Genomic DNA, 17798 nt, shown 5'->3' with positions numbered 1-17798 from the left:
ATGGGTATGATGATTACATGTGCAAATGTACAAAATCATTAACTCTACAAAGATACATCATTCCAAAATTACAGAAAATTTTTAAAGCATGCATTTAATTGTTTTAAAGGGTTGCTGAATGCTTCCCCTGAAAAAGGTGGCTGTTCTCAAAATCAGCAACTGCTGGTGAGGATTTCTTGGCACATTTGTGACCAGCATGTTATTGCTGCATCTTCCTGATAATCTCAGCAGACACGGGGGGGTGGAAATTGATTGTGTGGTGCCGCAGGCCCTGAGCTGTCTTGTAACTCTTTCCACAGCGACATTTGAATGGTTTGCGTACGCGGATTTGCGTTCTGTGGCCGTTCTTGGCGTGGTACTTTATACCGTTCACATTCTGAGAGTGAAAAAGTAAAATGTTTGTTAGTGGTCAAGCGGGCTGGTAAGGGCCTGGCTTCCTGTTAAAAACCAAAAAGCTGATTAACATTGGGGCAAAATCCCACAAATGGCTAGGAGCTCCCGCCAGGTGATAATGCGCGCGCCGGGCTTTCAAGATACAAGGTGGGACAAGGAGGAGAATAACCTGTGCGGTTCTAACGCGTGGCATTTGTCTACCTGGCTCATGCTGAATTTTATCTCCCACCGTATGGCACTTTCCAAAAAATACCATTTAATGGGCTCACACAGAGCTGTTCTTCGCTTCCTGACTTTTTTTTTTTTTTTTCCCATATAGCATTGACAAGTTTTATGCAGAGGTTCATTTACAAGCACACAAAGAATTGGCACGAAGACTCGAGTCGTCTTCAAAAAGCTGAAGCTCCCCCCATGGTGTGTTTGTTCCATTTTGTGTCATTGTTTCTCGAGATGTCTTTAGGCACCAGCAAATTCTGATAGCTTACACATTGTCTCCGAAGAATTAACTGCAGGGAACACTTAACTTTTTAGAAGTTACACAGGGCACTTACTTAGAAAATAATCCAGAGAAGCCCTCTTCAAAACAGCTATTGTTTGGGAATATTCTACAGCTAAAATTCGAGAACTGATCTCTACTGTAGTCTGGAGAGAAAGAACAAGCAGGAGCACCACACCACACCCTTACGCTGCTGGCACAGTCAGGGAACAGGCAGCGCTTTTGCTAGATTAATCCAGAACCTTACCAAAGGTACATCAAAGTCCCAGCCCTGGCCCTGCTTCTCACATCTTCCCAGCAGAAGTGGAAGAAGCTTTTGTGGCCTCACTAGTACGTGATAACTGCTTTATCTAGGATTCATCTCACTGGAGTCTCTTATCTGCTTCCACTAAAAGAGGCTGGCTTTCGGATAAATAAGGAAAGGCAAACTCTTTCTTTAGAGCTTCTCCGAGGAAGAAAAATGATACCAAGACCGTTTGTGACAAAGCACAGCTCCGAGGCTCTACCGTGTCCTCTCTAAAGTTTCCAGACATGTACCTCAAGGTGTTTTTTTTTTTTTTAAACTATTAAAAAGGACATCAATTAACAGCATGGATATTTATTAGCCCCCTAAATTCAAAGTTTTGGGGATTTTGTCTTTGCTGAATCACTGCCTGGTGTTACACATAACAGAAGTCCCCTTGGCTCTTTTTAAGCAGCAAGTTCAGTTTTATTAATGCGCAGCTTACAGTAAGAGGAAGCTCCAACTTGGAACTCACAGCAATTAGACAAGTTAGACAGTTTGTTTTCAAAAAAGGGGGGGGGGGGGAGAAGAAAAAGCCTTCAATAAACAGAACAGAGCTGCACTCCTAAAACTTCAGAAGACTGTACACATCAGAAAGCAAACCCCAGAAAGGCAGGTTAACACCTTCAGTGCCGCTCTCCTGCCTCATAACCCAACTTGAGTCAGAATCTCAAGTGTTATGTCCCGCTCCTGACAGAGGCAGTGCTGCCTTTCACTGCCCTGCTTGAACCACGGCTCACGACCGTGAGCAAAAGAAGCAGAAGGATCTTACAGCTCCCATCACGGGAGTAGGGAAGGGTGGCAATTGCAAGAGAATCCGTTCAGTCTCCCGGATAGCTACGGTGTTCTCACCTTACAATGTAAAATGCTGGTCGTTATTTATTACACGTTAACTGTGCCGCGGCAGCCATGTATTTTTAGTCTTTAAGCAAAAACAGTTCTCCGGTTTCAGCCATGAGGTCGAGCATGGTACTGTTCTCGTCAGAACTCGTAATGCCCAGTGGAGTCTGTACTGCTGAAGCGGCATTTTAGGGCAGCCTGGGTTGTTACTGAAGAGGTTGATTTGCAGAAATCCTTTTGAAAGAAAAGCTTAGCCTAAAATATCCACCCTGGAAAAAGGGTATGGTGCAAGACTCCAAGCAACTGCTCTGCCCGCAAATCCATGCTCCCCTAGAGCATCCAGGCACTGAATCCTGACTTGAAGTTCCAAGTCCAGAAAAGGGTATGGTGCAAGACTCCAAGCAACTGCTGCTCTGCCCACAAATCCATGCTTCTCTCCCCTAGAGCATCCAGGCGCTGAATCCTGACTTGAAGTTCCAAGTCCAACCCCCAAATTGTCCTTTACATCCTTTACAATACTGGACAACTCCTGCACAGCTGTCATCTGAGATGTGGGAGACAAGAATCTTCAGTCTCCAATACAAACCAGGCACACGAATACGAGCCCTTAGTGCAGGGTACTTCTGGGTGAAGAGTACCCAGCAGAGGTAGAATGCTGTACCACCAAGACAGACAAGAGCACATCAAAGCTACAAATCGCCCTCAAGAGCAGTCAAGTGAATTCCTGCAAGTTAGCTGAGATCCTGAGGCAGTTTTTGGATGGTTTTGCGCATGGTTACAAACTTCAGCACCTGTAGGACTGCTGGGGTGATGGGGCCGGGAGTGTCACTGGGTGGCGTGAGGACTGTCAGAAGGCATCTCTCAACACCTAAGTACCGTTAAGCACCTGCGCCTTCGAAGAAGAGAAAATCTGGGTGTGACCTGCTAAACTTTTGCTACTGCAGTGAAATTTTAAAACAAAGCTATCCCCAAACCCTGTATGTATTTTGGAAACTACAGAAACTTGTTTAGACTTCTAGTTTTTGTAAGAAATTACTTTTAAGATACTTCTAAACTAGTATCAATCGCTACAGATGCCGTAAATGTGCAATCACAAATATCCTCACTATTCCACGCCAACGGTAACCTTCTCTCCCGATCCAGATTTTTTAACGATCCACTCGGCCTCAAGCACACCACGCGCTTTGATGAAGGGGGAAAAGTACTTTCAGGCAGAAAAATTTAAGGAAATGCTAAACCAGAAACCTATGTGGAATGAATTGGGCCATGGAAAGTTTGAAAAATAGTAAACCACGCAGAGTATGAGGAGCTAGTGTAACGTGAAATTTGACCTGCACTCCTGTCTAAAAGAAAACTGTTGTTAGAATTGCAGTCGACTCTTCAGCACTTTTTCCACTGCCATAATGTAAACACTTTGTTGTATGCCTGGGCTGAATTTGTTGGGGTATGGCAAACCCCACTGCCAAACTCATACATCACTTTTATTGCTCTGGTTACTTAGGTTGCTCATTATTTACTCTGAACAAATGATTGAGGAAGAAGATGGCAGTATAGAAAAGCACTCTAAAATCTTAAACAGGTGGAAACAATTATTAACCTGGGACCAGATCAGGAGGAGATAAAGAACTTTAGACTGGCACTACCTGGTTTGCATGGACACAACGACGCTTGCTGGGCAGGGCCCCTCGCACGGCAGTACTCATGAAGCCACTACACTGCAGAGAGCTTGCCACCCCCTTCGAGTAGGCAAAGAAACATCAAGGATGGTTTGGGAGGATTTCTTGTTTTAGACTTGGACGTTCACATATGTTTTTGTATCTCCTGGCTGTTCCTCCTGAAGTTTTCTTTGTGGATCCAGTTCCTCTTTGCTCAACTTGCAAGTTCTGGCTTGCTCTTTTCCTTCAAGTAAATACCCTTCTTTCTCTCTCATGTCAATATTCTCCCTCCCTAAGCTCTGCTGAGTCTCACTGCTCTTAGATCAGCCTTCCCAGGGGTTTGCCCCACCCGACAGGCCTAGGACCCCCATCCCATTACCTGCCAGAAAGAAAAGCCCAGTGCCTTGGTGTTCTTGGCAGGTATCACTTCTCTTGCCCTAGGCCAAAAAGCAGTCATACCTATAAGCTACATTTTGTATGCAGGGAAATACATTATTCTCTTTTATTGTTTTTGCACAAACTAGAAAAAGTGTAACAAATACCCTAGGGTTTTCTCTAGAATAGTATACATGCATTATATTTGGGTTTCTTTGTATCTATCTATTATGTATCAAACTTCATTTGCTCTTTGGAAGTTGCCTGAGTAAGTTTACCTACATCATACACATATTTTGAATGCCCTTCTCCAGAGCTACAGACCAAATAACTGGCACACACAGGCGGTATTGAATAAAGGGAAAACTGATTGCCACCTTCATAAATCCACACTTTTAACTCCTATGGGTGGCATTTTGCAAAGGACGTTAACTACTCAATACCTACACGCTTCTGGACAGGGCGCCTAAATATGGATGTAAATCCAAAATCTGGTGAGGGCGAATTCCACAGAAACAAGGCTGAGATCTTTGGGTTCCTCTGAATCATGTAGATGATTTTCTAAAAATCAAATTTAAGGCATCAAATACTAATCACATGAAGAAAAAAAAAATCTGTAAATGGCAAAATATAAAATACTTGTAGTTTGTTCTCTAGGTCAGTAACCAAAATTAGAGAAGAAAGCAAGCTTCAGAAATTAGTTCAGAGGCTTGTGTTTTAAGCATCTAGAAGTCAGTGTGCTCCAGATTAATTTAGCTGTTTCTGACTATCCCACAAATTTATATAACATTAAAAAAAAAGGTGCTTTTTCCCCCCTGAATCTTCATCTCCTCAGGAGAATCTGTGCCATACTACATAGAGTACCAACACATATTATAAGCAAGCAATTTCATTTGTTAAAAAAAAATAAAGTTCCTGAAGAACAACTAAATGTTTATGACTCACTTCTACTGCACTGCCTATGGGAAACCGCCAAGAGATAGCAGCTGGGCAGGAGGCCAGTAGGGTCTTCTGATACTCATCTGGGCTTGCATATAAACATGTTCTCATTACAGTTTCCATTGTCCGCCCCAGCCCATTCCTTGGGAGTATTTGTTGTACTCATTCTTGTCTTATTTACCTTTCCATGACAAGAAAAGAAGAGGCGGGGGGGGGGGGGGGGAGAAGAAAAAGCCTTCAATAAACAGAACAGAGCTGCAACTCCTAAAACTTCAGAAGACTGTACACATCAGAAAGCAAACCCCAGAAAGGCAGGTTAACACCTTCAATGCCGCTCTCCTGCCTCGTAACCCAACTTGAGTCAGAATCTCAAGTGTTATGTCCCGCTCCTGACAGAGGCAGTGCTGCCTTTCACTGCCCTGCTTGAACCACGGCTCACGACCGTGAGCAAAAGAAGCAGAAGGATCTTACAGCTCCCATCACGGGAGTAGGGAAGGGTGGCAATTGCAAGAGAATCCGTTCAGTCTCCCGGATAGCTACGGTGTTCTCACCTTACAATGTAAAATGCTGGTCGTTATTTATTACACGTTAACTGTGCCGCGGCAGCCATGTATTTTTAGTCTTTAAGCAAAAACAGTTCTCCGGTTTCAGCCATGAGGTCGAGCATGGTACTGTTCTCGTCAGAACTCGGAATGCCACGTGGAGTCTGTACTGCTGAAGCGGCATTTTAGGGCAGCCTGGGTTGTTACTGAAGAGGTTGATTTGCAGAAATCCTTTTGAAAGAAAAGCTTAGCCTAAAATATCCACCCTGGAAAAAGGGTATGGTGCAAGACTCCAAGCAACTGCTGCTCTGCCCACAAATCCATGCTTCTCTCCCCTAGAGCATCCAGGCGCTGAATCCTGACTTGAAGTTCCAAGTCCAACCCCCAAATTGTCCTTTACATCCTTTACAATACTGGACAACTCCTGCACAGCTGTCATCTGAGATGTGGGAGACAAGAATCTTCAGTCTCCAATACAAACCAGGCACACGAATACGAGCCCTTAGTGCAGGGTACTTCTGGGTGAAGAGTACCCAGCAGAGGTAGAATGCTGTACCACCAAGACAGACAAGAGCACATCAAAGCTACAAATCGCCCTCAAGAGCAGTCAAGTGAATTCCTGCAAGTTAGCTGAGATCCTGAGGCAGTTTTTGGATGGTTTTGCGCATGGTTACAAACTTCAGCACCTGTAGGACTGCTGGGGTGATGGGGCCGGGAGTGTCACTGGGTGGCGTGAGGACTGTCAGAAGGCATCTCTCAACACCTAAGTACCGTTAAGCACCTGCGCCTTCGAAGAAGAGAAAATCTGGGTGTGACCTGCTAAACTTTTGCTACTGCAGTGAAATTTTAAAACAAAGCTATCCCCAAACCCTGTATGTATTTTGGAAACTACAGAAACTTGTTTAGACTTCTAGTTTTTGTAAGAAATTACTTTTAAGATACTTCTAAACTAGTATCAATCGCTACAGATGCCGTAAATGTGCAATCACAAATATCCTCACTATTCCACGCCCACGGTAACCTTCTCTCCCGATCCAGATTTTTTAACGATCCACTCGGCCTCAAGCACACCACGCGCTTTGATGAAGGGGGAAAAGTACTTTCAGGCAGAAAAATTTAAGGAAATGCTAAACCAGAAACCTATGTGGAATGAATTGGGCCATGGAAAGTTTGAAAAATAGTAAACCACGCAGAGTATGAGGAGCTAGTGTAACGTGAAATTTGACCTGCACTCCTGTCTAAAAGAAAACTGTTGTTAGAATTGCAGTCGACTCTTCAGCACTTTTTCCACTGCCATAATGTAAACACTTTGTTGTATGCCTGGGCTGAATTTGTTGGGGTATGGCAAACCCCACTGCCAAACTCATACATCACTTTTATTGCTCTGGTTACTTAGGTTGCTCATTATTTACTCTGAACAAATGATTGAGGAAGAAGATGGCAGTATAGAAAAGCACTCTAAAATCTTAAACAGGTGGAAACAATTATTAACCTGGGACCAGATCAGGAGGAGATAAAGAACTTTAGACTGGCACTACCTGGTTTGCATGGACACAACGACGCTTGCTGGGCAGGGCCCCTCGCACGGCAGTACTCATGAAGCCACTACACTGCAGAGAGCTTGCCACCCCCTTCGAGTAGGCAAAGAAACATCAAGGATGGTTTGGGAGGATTTCTTGTTTTAGACTTGGACGTTCACATATGTTTTTGTATCTCCTGGCTGTTCCTCCTGAAGTTTTCTTTGTGGATCCAGTTCCTCTTTGCTCAACTTGCAAGTTCTGGCTTGCTCTTTTCCTTCAAGTAAATACCCTTCTTTCTCTCTCATGTCAATATTCTCCCTCCCTAAGCTCTGCTGAGTCTCACTGCTCTTAGATCAGCCTTCCCAGGGGTTTGCCCCACCCGACAGGCCTAGGACCCCCATCCCATTACCTGCCAGAAAGAAAAGCCCAGTGCCTTGGTGTTCTTGGCAGGGATGATCTCTCCTGAGCTACATTTTGTATGCAGGGAAATACATTATTCTCTTTTATTGTTTTTGCACAAACTAGAAAAAGTGTAACAAATACCCTAGGGTTTTCTCTAGAATAGTATACATGCATTATATTTGGGTTTCTTTGTATCTATCTATTATGTATCAAACTTCATTTGCTCTTTGGAAGTTGCCTGAGTAAGTTTACCTACATCATACACATATTTTGAATGCCCTTCTCCAGAGCTACAGACCAAATAACTGGCACACACAGGCGGTATTGAATAAAAGGAAAACTGATTGCCACCTTCATAAATCCACACTTTTAACTCCTATGGGTGGCATTTTGCAAAGGACGTTAACTACTCAATACCTACACGCTTCTGGACAGGGCGCCTAAATATGGATGTAAATCCAAAATCTGGTGAGGGCGAATTCCACAGAAACAAGGCTGAGATCTTTGGGTTCCTCTGAATCATGTAGATGATTTTCTAAAAATCAAATTTAAGGCATCAAATACAAATCACATGAAAAAAAAAAATCTGTAAATGGCAAAATATAAAATACTTGTAGTTTGTTCTCTAGGTCAGTAACCAAAATTAGAGAAGAAAGCAAGCTTCAGAAATTAGTTCAGAGGCTTGTGTTTTAAGCATCTAGAAGTCAGTGTGCTCCAGATTAATTTAGCTGTTTCTGACTATCCCACAAATTTATATAACATTAAAAAAAAAGGTGCTTTTTCCCCCCTGAATCTTCATCTCCTCAGGAGAATCTGTGCCATACTACATAGAGTACCAACACATATTATAAGCAAGCAATTTCATTTGTTAAAAAAAAATAAAGTTCCTGAAGAACAACTAAATGTTTATGACTCACTTCTACTGCACTGCCTATGGGAAACCGCCAAGAGATAGCAGCTGGGCAGGAGGCCAGTAGGGTCTTCTGATACTCATCTGGGCTTGCATATAAACATGTTCTCATTACAGTTTCCATTGTCCGCCCCAGCCCATTCCTTGGGAGTATTTGTTGTACTCATTCTTGTCTTATTTACCTTTCCAGAATGACTTTTCAGTGCAGAGGCCATCTTTTATCCTTATACATTGTTTGCAAAAAGGAGCCCCATCCCTACCGGGTCCTTTAAGCAGTACTGTAATACAAATAACACATCTAAAAATAACGTTTCTACTCCTCAAATGTACGTCACCTAAGGCCAGACAAAAGAAAACTGTGTATATCCTCCTTTCCTCCTCGCTCCCTAAAGGAATGCATCCTTTCTCAGCTGTAAAGTGAGCCTGGCAATTACTGTATGTGCATGTCCGTGTTCCTGTTTGGAGCTATATAATTGTTTTACAACCCTGACTGTGATTATCCAGTACCCACCAGAAAATCCCAGTGCTTTGATCACAGGACTCCCTACCCAGACTCCGCAAATAATTCATCGGGGGGTGGGGAGGGTGGGCTAAGCAGAAGGAAGATGAAGAGGAAACAAGAAACACAGCTGACACAAAGCTAAAGGAAGGAAACAAAGATGAAAATGCAAAAAGAAAAAAAATCAGGCTGAAAAAAAAAAGGGAGGAAACAGAGCCCACAGAAAAGAGAAATGAGGTGAGGCAGAGTTTAAGGAAATGTGTTTTCCTATCAGGACTAAACAGAGGTGAGTCTCTTAGGAAAATACGGTACTTTTTATTTGCTGCTGCTCTCTGTCTGTCAGCCTCTCTAAGGGTTGTTAATTTGTTCCCTGTCCGACTGTTCTAACATTAATGGCATATAAGATATCCCTCAGACAGTCCTCATGCATTTGAGATGAAGGTAGTGAGATAGCAGAAGCAGGCAGAAACAGCTTGCTTATTTGGGCAATAAAAAGACAGAGGGCTGGCAGTCAAACAGAGAACAGACAGGATATAGCAAATTACAGGGTTCTCCTTCTAGCCTTTGCCATTAAGTGAATGTTTTCTGCAATGTATAGATGCCCTGTGGGCACAGTGACTTCTAACGATCACCGTGGCTTGTTTGCTTCCTGAGCTAGGGATTTAGCTTTTATACTACAGCCTTCATCTGGCACAGCTTCTACCACACACAAGAAAAGTATTAATCTTGAATAACATGGGTATATCTGCAAAGTAATACTTGTAAATAGTCTGAAAACATCGTTAACTCTGTCCTGCCCCGGAGATGGTGTTCAGCTTTTCCTGTTAACCAAAGAGAATAACCATTACATAGCTAAGGCTCATCTTTGCAAAACAAGACTTGTATGTCACTAAGAAATGAGCACACTGCTTTCCTGCTCATGTTTTAAGTAAGTATTGTCAGTGTTAACTGATCTGTAGAGGAAACCCAGTCTTGTGATCTGCTGCTATGGGAGCTGCCACAGTCCAGAACAGCTGCAGCATCACCGAAACACGTTTTCGTCTACTACACGATGTCATGAACAGTTTATTCATTCTTGTCACAACTGTTTTATCTCAAATGTTATTGGTCTCCCTATATTTCTCTTTCATATTTCTGTTAGCTTTTAAGTCCCTACATTTCAGTTATTTAAAGGAGAATCCATAAAATAAAACGAGTCTAAAACCAACCCAACCACCACTGCTTTTTCTATATAGGTCAGTGGTTGAACTTTCCAGTATTTCATGCAAAAAAACAGAAAATGATTTAGAGGAACTGTGCCAACAATGCTATTTCTGTTCCCAAATTTCAATGACTATAGAATACCACACTGAAATCCAAGCTGTTCAATACAATTTCATCTGTCCCTGCACCGGTTCATGTGAAACAATACTCCTGTCCTCACAAGATCACGGCACGTTCTATACCAGCCAGCTCAAGGTTCAAAGTTAAAGACGTTTCACTCCCAGAAAGGGACAAAAATTTTTCATGACGGAGAGTAATTAAAAAAGGGGGTGGGGTGGGTGGGTAGCGGAGGGGGGAATTGTTTCCCAGCATGTCATGCAGAGGGATGCAAGCCCTGCATGCAGGGCCAGACACACTGACAGCTGTGCATAACGGGTCATGGGGACTCGGACCCAGGACAGAACGATGCTAGAGTTTCTCCAAGACTCTGCCTTCCTGAGGTGACCTCCGACTTGCAAAATGTTCACTGCCACCTTCCGCACATCACCTTTACCAGGAAAAGTACCCTGGGTACAGTTCTAACTGGAGCAGAGGCAGTATCTCTAGCAGTTAAGCAGAAGGAATTAATTCTGGCACCGATGGGCAGAAACTTTTTATTTAGTGTCTCTAAAAGGGATCCAAGAGATTATTTTGCTGGTAGTGCCTCCTGCATTCTGCAGTTAATTTGTCTAAATAATAGAAAGCTAGTTAAAATGTGTAAAGCAGAACAGTCACCATATGTAATCTCTCTTGACAGACAGGGATGCGAAAGGCTACATCCTTTGTAAAACAGGTAACTTGGCTTGGGCTTGAGAGGAAACCAGTGAATAAAACATGTGCTCTGCTAAAATACCACAAAAATAAATGTGAAAAGTATATTAAACGAGAAAGGTACAAATCGATTTTAGAGGCTTTCCTCCCCCCCCCTCATACTACTCCTTACCTTATATCTTTTTTTACATCCAGGAACGGGACAGGCAAAGGGTTTCTCATCCCCTCCATTCATGCACATTGAACTAAGGATAGCTTCAGAGCTGATAGCACTTTCTGTAGTCCAGGACTCATCACTGTCTGATTCTTCATAGTCTACTTCCTCCTCATCATATTCACTACCTAGAAAAGCAGCGTAGTGAGATAAAACAAGAATAAATAAGAGCACAGCAAGATAACACATTCTGCATTTATTACATCAGTTACAATGACTTGTAATTTCCCCACTTTTGTCTTTGCTGGAAGACAAGTTATTTTTGATTTTATAAACCTATCTTATAAACCTATCTTACAGTTATTTATTCCTTCATAAAGACACCACTGGTTCTTTTTCTAATAACCAGGACAGGCATTATTAATATATCTTCATAAACTGTTAACTGCATGGCACAGAAAGTTCACAGGACTGATTTTAAAACGCAGTTTCATTACTCCTCAAACACCAGGATCCCTCCTCCTTTCCCAGTGCCCAAACACAGAAAATGTGTTTTTTCCCCCCCGCAATTAAAGCTAATTTTAAGGCTTTTCTTTATGCAATACAATACTGAAGAGCGTAATTCTACAGATCATAAACAGTGTAAAATAATATGTTGACAAGTCCTAATGCATTTACTAGCCCTTTGGAATTAATAGGAATTATAGCACAACATTAATAAGAATTATATTGTAGCAATTACAGTTGTGGAATTCATTCCCTCAGGTGTGGGGATAAATTGCATTGTGTGGCTGCCCTGAACAGACCGCATTATGTTCCAGATATGCTATGACAGCCATTTGAGCAGCTGGTGCTGAGTTTATTTATTATTTTTAATTGCAATAACTATTAATGAAATTCTCTGAAGAAGTTAAATGTGAAACAAGAGAAATTAGGAAAGCAGAATTCAAACTATAAAAATACAGTATAAAAAAAAAAAAAAAAAAAAAAAAAACAGGGGAGGGAAGAGCCCCAGCTGATTAAAAAGAAAATATATGCACAGAGGGAGAGAGAGGGAAAGCTGGGGGAAACTTCTGTGGTGTCAGCAGGAGGTGGTGCTGTGTTTCCCCTCCCCTTTCTTCTTTCCTTTTCCCAGCTCTGCTAAATTTTATCCTTACTGCTGAAAGACAATTTGGCTCCAAGTGCTGGAATAGCTCCCGTTATTAAAGACAGTTATGTGACACTCGCATGGCTCTATTTGCTTCCCTCAGATGCCCTTTAAGCGCACGCCTCTATGCAGCTCTATGTGCCGAGAAGAAAATGCAGACAAGATTCCTCACGGCACTTTAAAAAAAGAAACATCCCGACTTCACAGAGAAACCCATGCTGCAATGTACAATGAGGTCTTTGAGTTTTTTCTGCTTCTGGCAAAACTAAACACACACCTATCGCCTCATGTTTTTCCCTTTGGATTCCCCCTCCCCCAGTATTCTCACTCAGACTCGGCACCTCTCCATCATCGAGTAAAAACGCATGTCAACTGGTAGCTGTAAGTACTCAGGGCTCCAGAGCTTTAATCAGATACTGTAAGTTTGCTTACAGATGTCAGCCTATCCACGTTTCTTTCCTGTGGTTTCCATCCGTAGAGGGTGGTGCGCAGATGAGGAAAGATGGATGGTTTCCCACCGTCAACAACTGTCGACATGAGCGCACGCACACACGCTCTGCAGCACATCTGGAAAACTCTGCCCTGCTGACTGCGACTCCTTATCCCACACCGAATGAGCGAAAGCCAAAGAAAGCATTATTGACCTCTTAAAATATTTCTGAACTCTAGGAACAGTTAACCTAAAATGAAGTTAAGAGTTGTTATAGTTTAATTAACTAATAAAAAAATGGAGGCAAAACCACAACTCTGCTTCTACGATTTCCTGCCCTTGATTGTATCTTGATGGAAAAAATTCCTCAAGCTGTTCCTTTCAAACTTTTTAGCTCAGTGGGGTTTTTTTAAGCAAATGCAACATAAAACCCTATTGTAAATACACGTATGCACTCATAGGATGAGAAAACATACAACCATTCTGAACACTGATACCAACAATTTCTACCATTATAATCACCCCCCTTTTAAGCTCCCTTAAGAGGGGATGATTTCCTCCCAAATAGGATTTTGCCCTCCCAAAGAAAACATCATTTGAGACTGTACGACATCTACTAAGGATATCACTACTTTTAGTGATAACAAGGAGCATGCTTTTATAAAACAACAGTCAGTGCTCTATAAAACTTAATATGCAATATGGTATATAAGGGAAAAGATACACAAAACAGTGGGGAGAAGCAGCAATCATTGCAATTATGCATTTCCATAGGTTTTCCTGTACTTTCAGGGCATCCTTTCAATTTTTCTAATAACTTTGTACAGTAAGACCTAGTTCTGTAACAACTTTTGCCCATGCTTCACTTATAGGTAGACACGTTGAAGGAGAGAGACCGAAGAAACCAAAACATATGTGTAAGCATCTGTGGGGTCAGACAATCCTTACGGTTTTCTTTTGATGAGTTTACCTGAACAAAAATGCAAGATTTTGCCCAGTACAGTCAAAAGAGTTGTTTAAACAGTATAAGCAAATGCTCCATTGTCTGAAGTTTTTAAATCCGAACTTGTCACTATGGATTTTACAAATATGATGAGCTTTTTCAAGTATGAATAACCATATAAATATAGATTTCTTCTTGCACAAAACAGTAATGCTAACGGTGCCAAGCACTTGAAAGGCACATTATTTTATACAAAGCTGGAACTGCAGTCTATCGCTGCTTTTATCTACTAGTATCCTACTGAAGTCAATTACTTGTACTGTCTTTTTGAAAAAAACCAACCAAACAAAAAACCCAAAATCCAACAAAAAAACCCCAACCAAAAACCCAATAACAAAATCCAAACAACCAAACAAAACCCAAAATGTATTTAAGAGGGTCCTGGTAAAAACAAAATGCAAAAAACTTACTCTCTTGAAAAAAATTAATTAGCAATAAAAATTTATCCTTTAATAATGTCGTTTCAGTTGCCATAGAAAACCAACACTGATTTAGTCAGGCTTTTAACTGATTCCGCCTCAGAATTTAATTTCCTCAGTTGTCAGTGTCTAAGAGCAGCAACCCACGCGGTGCCTCACTGACTGCATGCAACACATCCGAGGGGGGGGGGGGGGAAGAGGAAGAACAAAAAGCACAACACACAGGTTGGTGCTGCCATAATAAACAGCCCCTAGATGAGGTATTTTAATTAAGTACTGTAAGGCCGAGGATGGTGGCTTTGCAAAGCCGTTCCCACGCTGAGCAGGAGTCCCTGGTCCTCAGCTACACGTCAGGTGTACAAACTGCAACCTGAGCCGCCGGCTGCCGCTGGCTCCTTCGGGCAGCTTGCCAGGGCACCAGCAGCGCGCTGAAGGGGAAGCGCACAGCAGTGCACTTTGATCAAGATAAAGCTCACTTGCTCTCTTTTTTTTTTTTTAAACTTCATTGGTGTTTCACAATAATAATTCTAAATATTTACTTTTTAAAAGGGAAAAAAAAAAAATTAAGCACCTTTGCATGTAACCTATGGCCTGTTCCAGGGTGTAACAACTCTGTGACTTGGACAAGTATTTACAATAACTCTTAAGAGAGCTCTGAGGGAGCTGGTTCACTGAGCTCCACTTGGACGTTGCCGTGCACATGGAAAACAGGACGCTCTGCTGGGGCATGCTGCCCTTTTAGGGGACTGAGCAGAGCTGTTCCCGTAGCATGTGTGCTAATGGCCTTACTGTTTCTTGTCAGGCAGTACCGAAAGGAAAAATACTGGAATTAGGCTTCAGAAGTCTGAATAGCAAAAAAAGCTCCCCCAAAAGTCAGCAACACATATTTCTTTATGATGAAGCGTCTAAATATCTGGAGGGGAAAGGGTGATAAATAAGCACATGCTTTCAAGCAAGGTGATGTACAAATACACAGTATCATTACTGTAACTAAATACTAGTTCTACAATAGCAAGAAAACTGCCTTCTCCACCTCTCTCCTCTGGCAGTGCTCTTTCTGAGGCTCCTTGCTAGCTAGCTCATTGCTTTTTACCATATCCAGTTTCATCATCTGGCTTTCATTCAGAGACCCTACATAGTTCTACCTCAATCTAACCTAAACCCAATGTTTTATCATCCAAACGACTCCGTATCATCTTCCTAATATTGCCCTGGCCCTCGCATGCAATATTCCCTCTGTCCTGGCCCACAAAGCCACTTCCCCTCTCCTCACTCCAGTGGCTCTGCCAAAAGGCTCACTTCATCTGTGCTGCCCCCAGCAGACTACAAATCAAACAAAATGAAGGCAAGGAAAGAATGATAGTGGTTTGGTTTTGTTTTCCCCCCCCCGGAATTTTCCATTCTGACACAATGCCACTGCTCCTCAAAGAAGAGGTGGGCTCCACTGGTGGAGACAGACTTGAGGTAAACACCACTAGATACAGCTGGCATAGTATGTCATATGAGAGCCAGGTATTACACAAAATTACTAGTTATTCAAAGACAGAAAACATACAGGGGTCACAAAGTATTCCGACAAATTATTTCTCTTTTAATTTTTATGCTGCATTTAAACACAACCCATTGCAAGTAAGAAGGCTGTCTGCATCACAGCAGTTTATTTACCAAAAGTAAACACATGCATGAAAAGGGATTATGGTTACTGCCTGCGTGGTAAGAAGTCTTTGTAGCGTGATGAAAAGCAAAGCTGCACCATGAAGACTTGCTCTACCTCTTCTTCCACCCAGTTTTGCTATCTATATCAGCAAGAGCATCACTTAATCCTACAGCAAAGATCTCACCTCTTGAATGCTCATCTACTACTTTTTCCAGTAGATGAAGTCAGTAATTTAAATTAAAATTTAATTAAAATTAAATTAAAAAGCTCAGAAACATTTTGCAGAGAATTAATTTTTGATATTCTGGAATAAACGACATCCGAGAAAATCTGGAGCCTTATCTTTTATGTTTCTGGGGTTTATTTGGTATTCATACCACCGTAGCCAAGATAAATTCTGCCTTTTGCGTGACTGAATTCATTTCACCATGAGATTTAACAGAGGATTTTTTCCCTCAACTTTGAATGAATACTGGTTCTAGCAGGTGCACATCATTTGTAGTTATGTCACTTTTTAAATCTAAAGACTTCTATACTGGGCCCTGAAATATAACAAAGACAAAGCTGATGAAAACCAGCACAAGCTGTGTGTGCCATTACTATGAAGACGATCTATCTTGACCTCTGATCAGGAACACTATGTTCTTCCTTTCTCTTCTCATGAAGAAAAACAAACCGAAAGCATACTTGCCAATTATTTTTGTGACCACAAAGTATACATTTAAGTATACAATGAATAACTATGAGCAAATAGCTTAGTGCAGTGTGAACCAACATTGCTAGTGTCACTGAAAGTTCATAGTAATTCCAATGATCTCTCATAAAAATTCAGCTTCACACTTTGTCCCGTGCGGGACTTGCAGTTTGTATTTCATAGAAACAGTTTTATGAGAGCACTTCTTATGTTAAGAAGTTTACGTTCCCATATACTGTGACAGCTTCCTTGATAAAAAAAGTGAGTTATTAATAGTGTGTGAATTTTGGTCTAACACTAAAGCACATTTATGGATTTGTCAAACTTCTTCCCTCTGTGCCCATGGAGGCACACAGTCTCCTCCATGCTCAGCAGCAGGGAGAATGTTCCCACAGCTGATACTCATTGCTGATCTAAAGACATATCAACTCATTCAAAATGAAATATTCTTCCTTTACAAAAAGCACAGGAAATAAATGCTAGGGGCAATGAAATACGAAACAGTTAAATAACATGCATCATGGCTGCTACGCAAGTCTTTAGTCTAGAAGCTATAGCAGGACTCTCAGCTGCAAGCTGGTATGGGTGGCACCACGCATTGGCTCTGCAAACTCAGGCAACAAATTTCAGACACTGGATCATCCAAACAGACTAAGCCAGGGTTTCTTCTTTTGTTTGCTTGCTTGTTTTGGGGGCGGGGGGGAAAAGGGGAAACGGAGGACAGAAAGTGTTTTTCATCCTTTGTGAAAGGTCCATTCAGATTAATTTCTTGTATTTTCGAAAATACTTCTATCATTCACGTCCACAAAGATGATGTAAACGTGTATGTAATACAACTGGAAAAAAACAGGGTAGTTTAAACAGAGCACTGTGTATCACTACACACTGGTATTTTCGACTGCAAGTGCAATTGCAGCATTTGGAAGTGAGCACTAGGTTCATCACGGTGAAGGCTGGAGCCTTTCTTCAGCCAACAGGCGCAAGCACACGCAGTTAAAAGTTTTCTCTCTTATCCCAGTAAATGTCTCTGAACCTCGTTCCTGGGAGAGGAGAGGCAAATCTGTTCTCAAAGCCAAATGCATGCTTGGCAGCTCTGCTGTCACTCGAGGGAGATGCTTGAGATGGTTATGGTTTGTCAAATGGGCACTTGCCAAGGCTGGCAGAGACCTCCACCCCTCAGCATGATCACAAAAGAGCCATCAAAATAACAATTACAACTTATTATTGCCTTGGCCTTGCCCCGAGCTGGGGGAAGTGGCACAGGGCATGTCCTGCTGGCCGCTGCCAGCCCCCATGCAGCAGGTCCTGCGGGCTGTGTGGTCTGCGGCAGTCGCTGCCAGGCTGCTCTCACACACGCTCGCACCAGGAGCACATCCCTTGTCTTGCACTTCAGCCGGTGCCGCTGCCAGCATCCTGCTCTTCCTCAT

The 17798-nt window shown here is 42.2% G+C and overlaps 1 protein-coding gene across 1 annotated transcript in view; it reads right to left on the bottom strand.

The window, feature by feature from the left end:
* The window catches only part of JAZF1 (JAZF zinc finger 1), a 90979-nt gene continuing 73181 nt past the window's right edge, over positions 1–17798 (bottom strand). Inside the window, 2 exon segments of the mRNA XM_035894096.1 lie at positions 1–376; positions 11040–11209. Coding sequence (XP_035749989.1) covers positions 200–376; positions 11040–11209 — 347 coding nt within the window. The 3' untranslated portion in view covers positions 1–199.

Source organism: Egretta garzetta, unplaced genomic scaffold (assembly GCF_000687185.1).
Source record: "Egretta garzetta isolate BGI_Z169 unplaced genomic scaffold, ASM68718v1 scaffold94, whole genome shotgun sequence".
Classification (NCBI taxonomy): Eukaryota; Metazoa; Chordata; class Aves; order Pelecaniformes; family Ardeidae; genus Egretta; species Egretta garzetta.
This window is presented reverse-complemented; position numbering and strand designations above follow the sequence as displayed.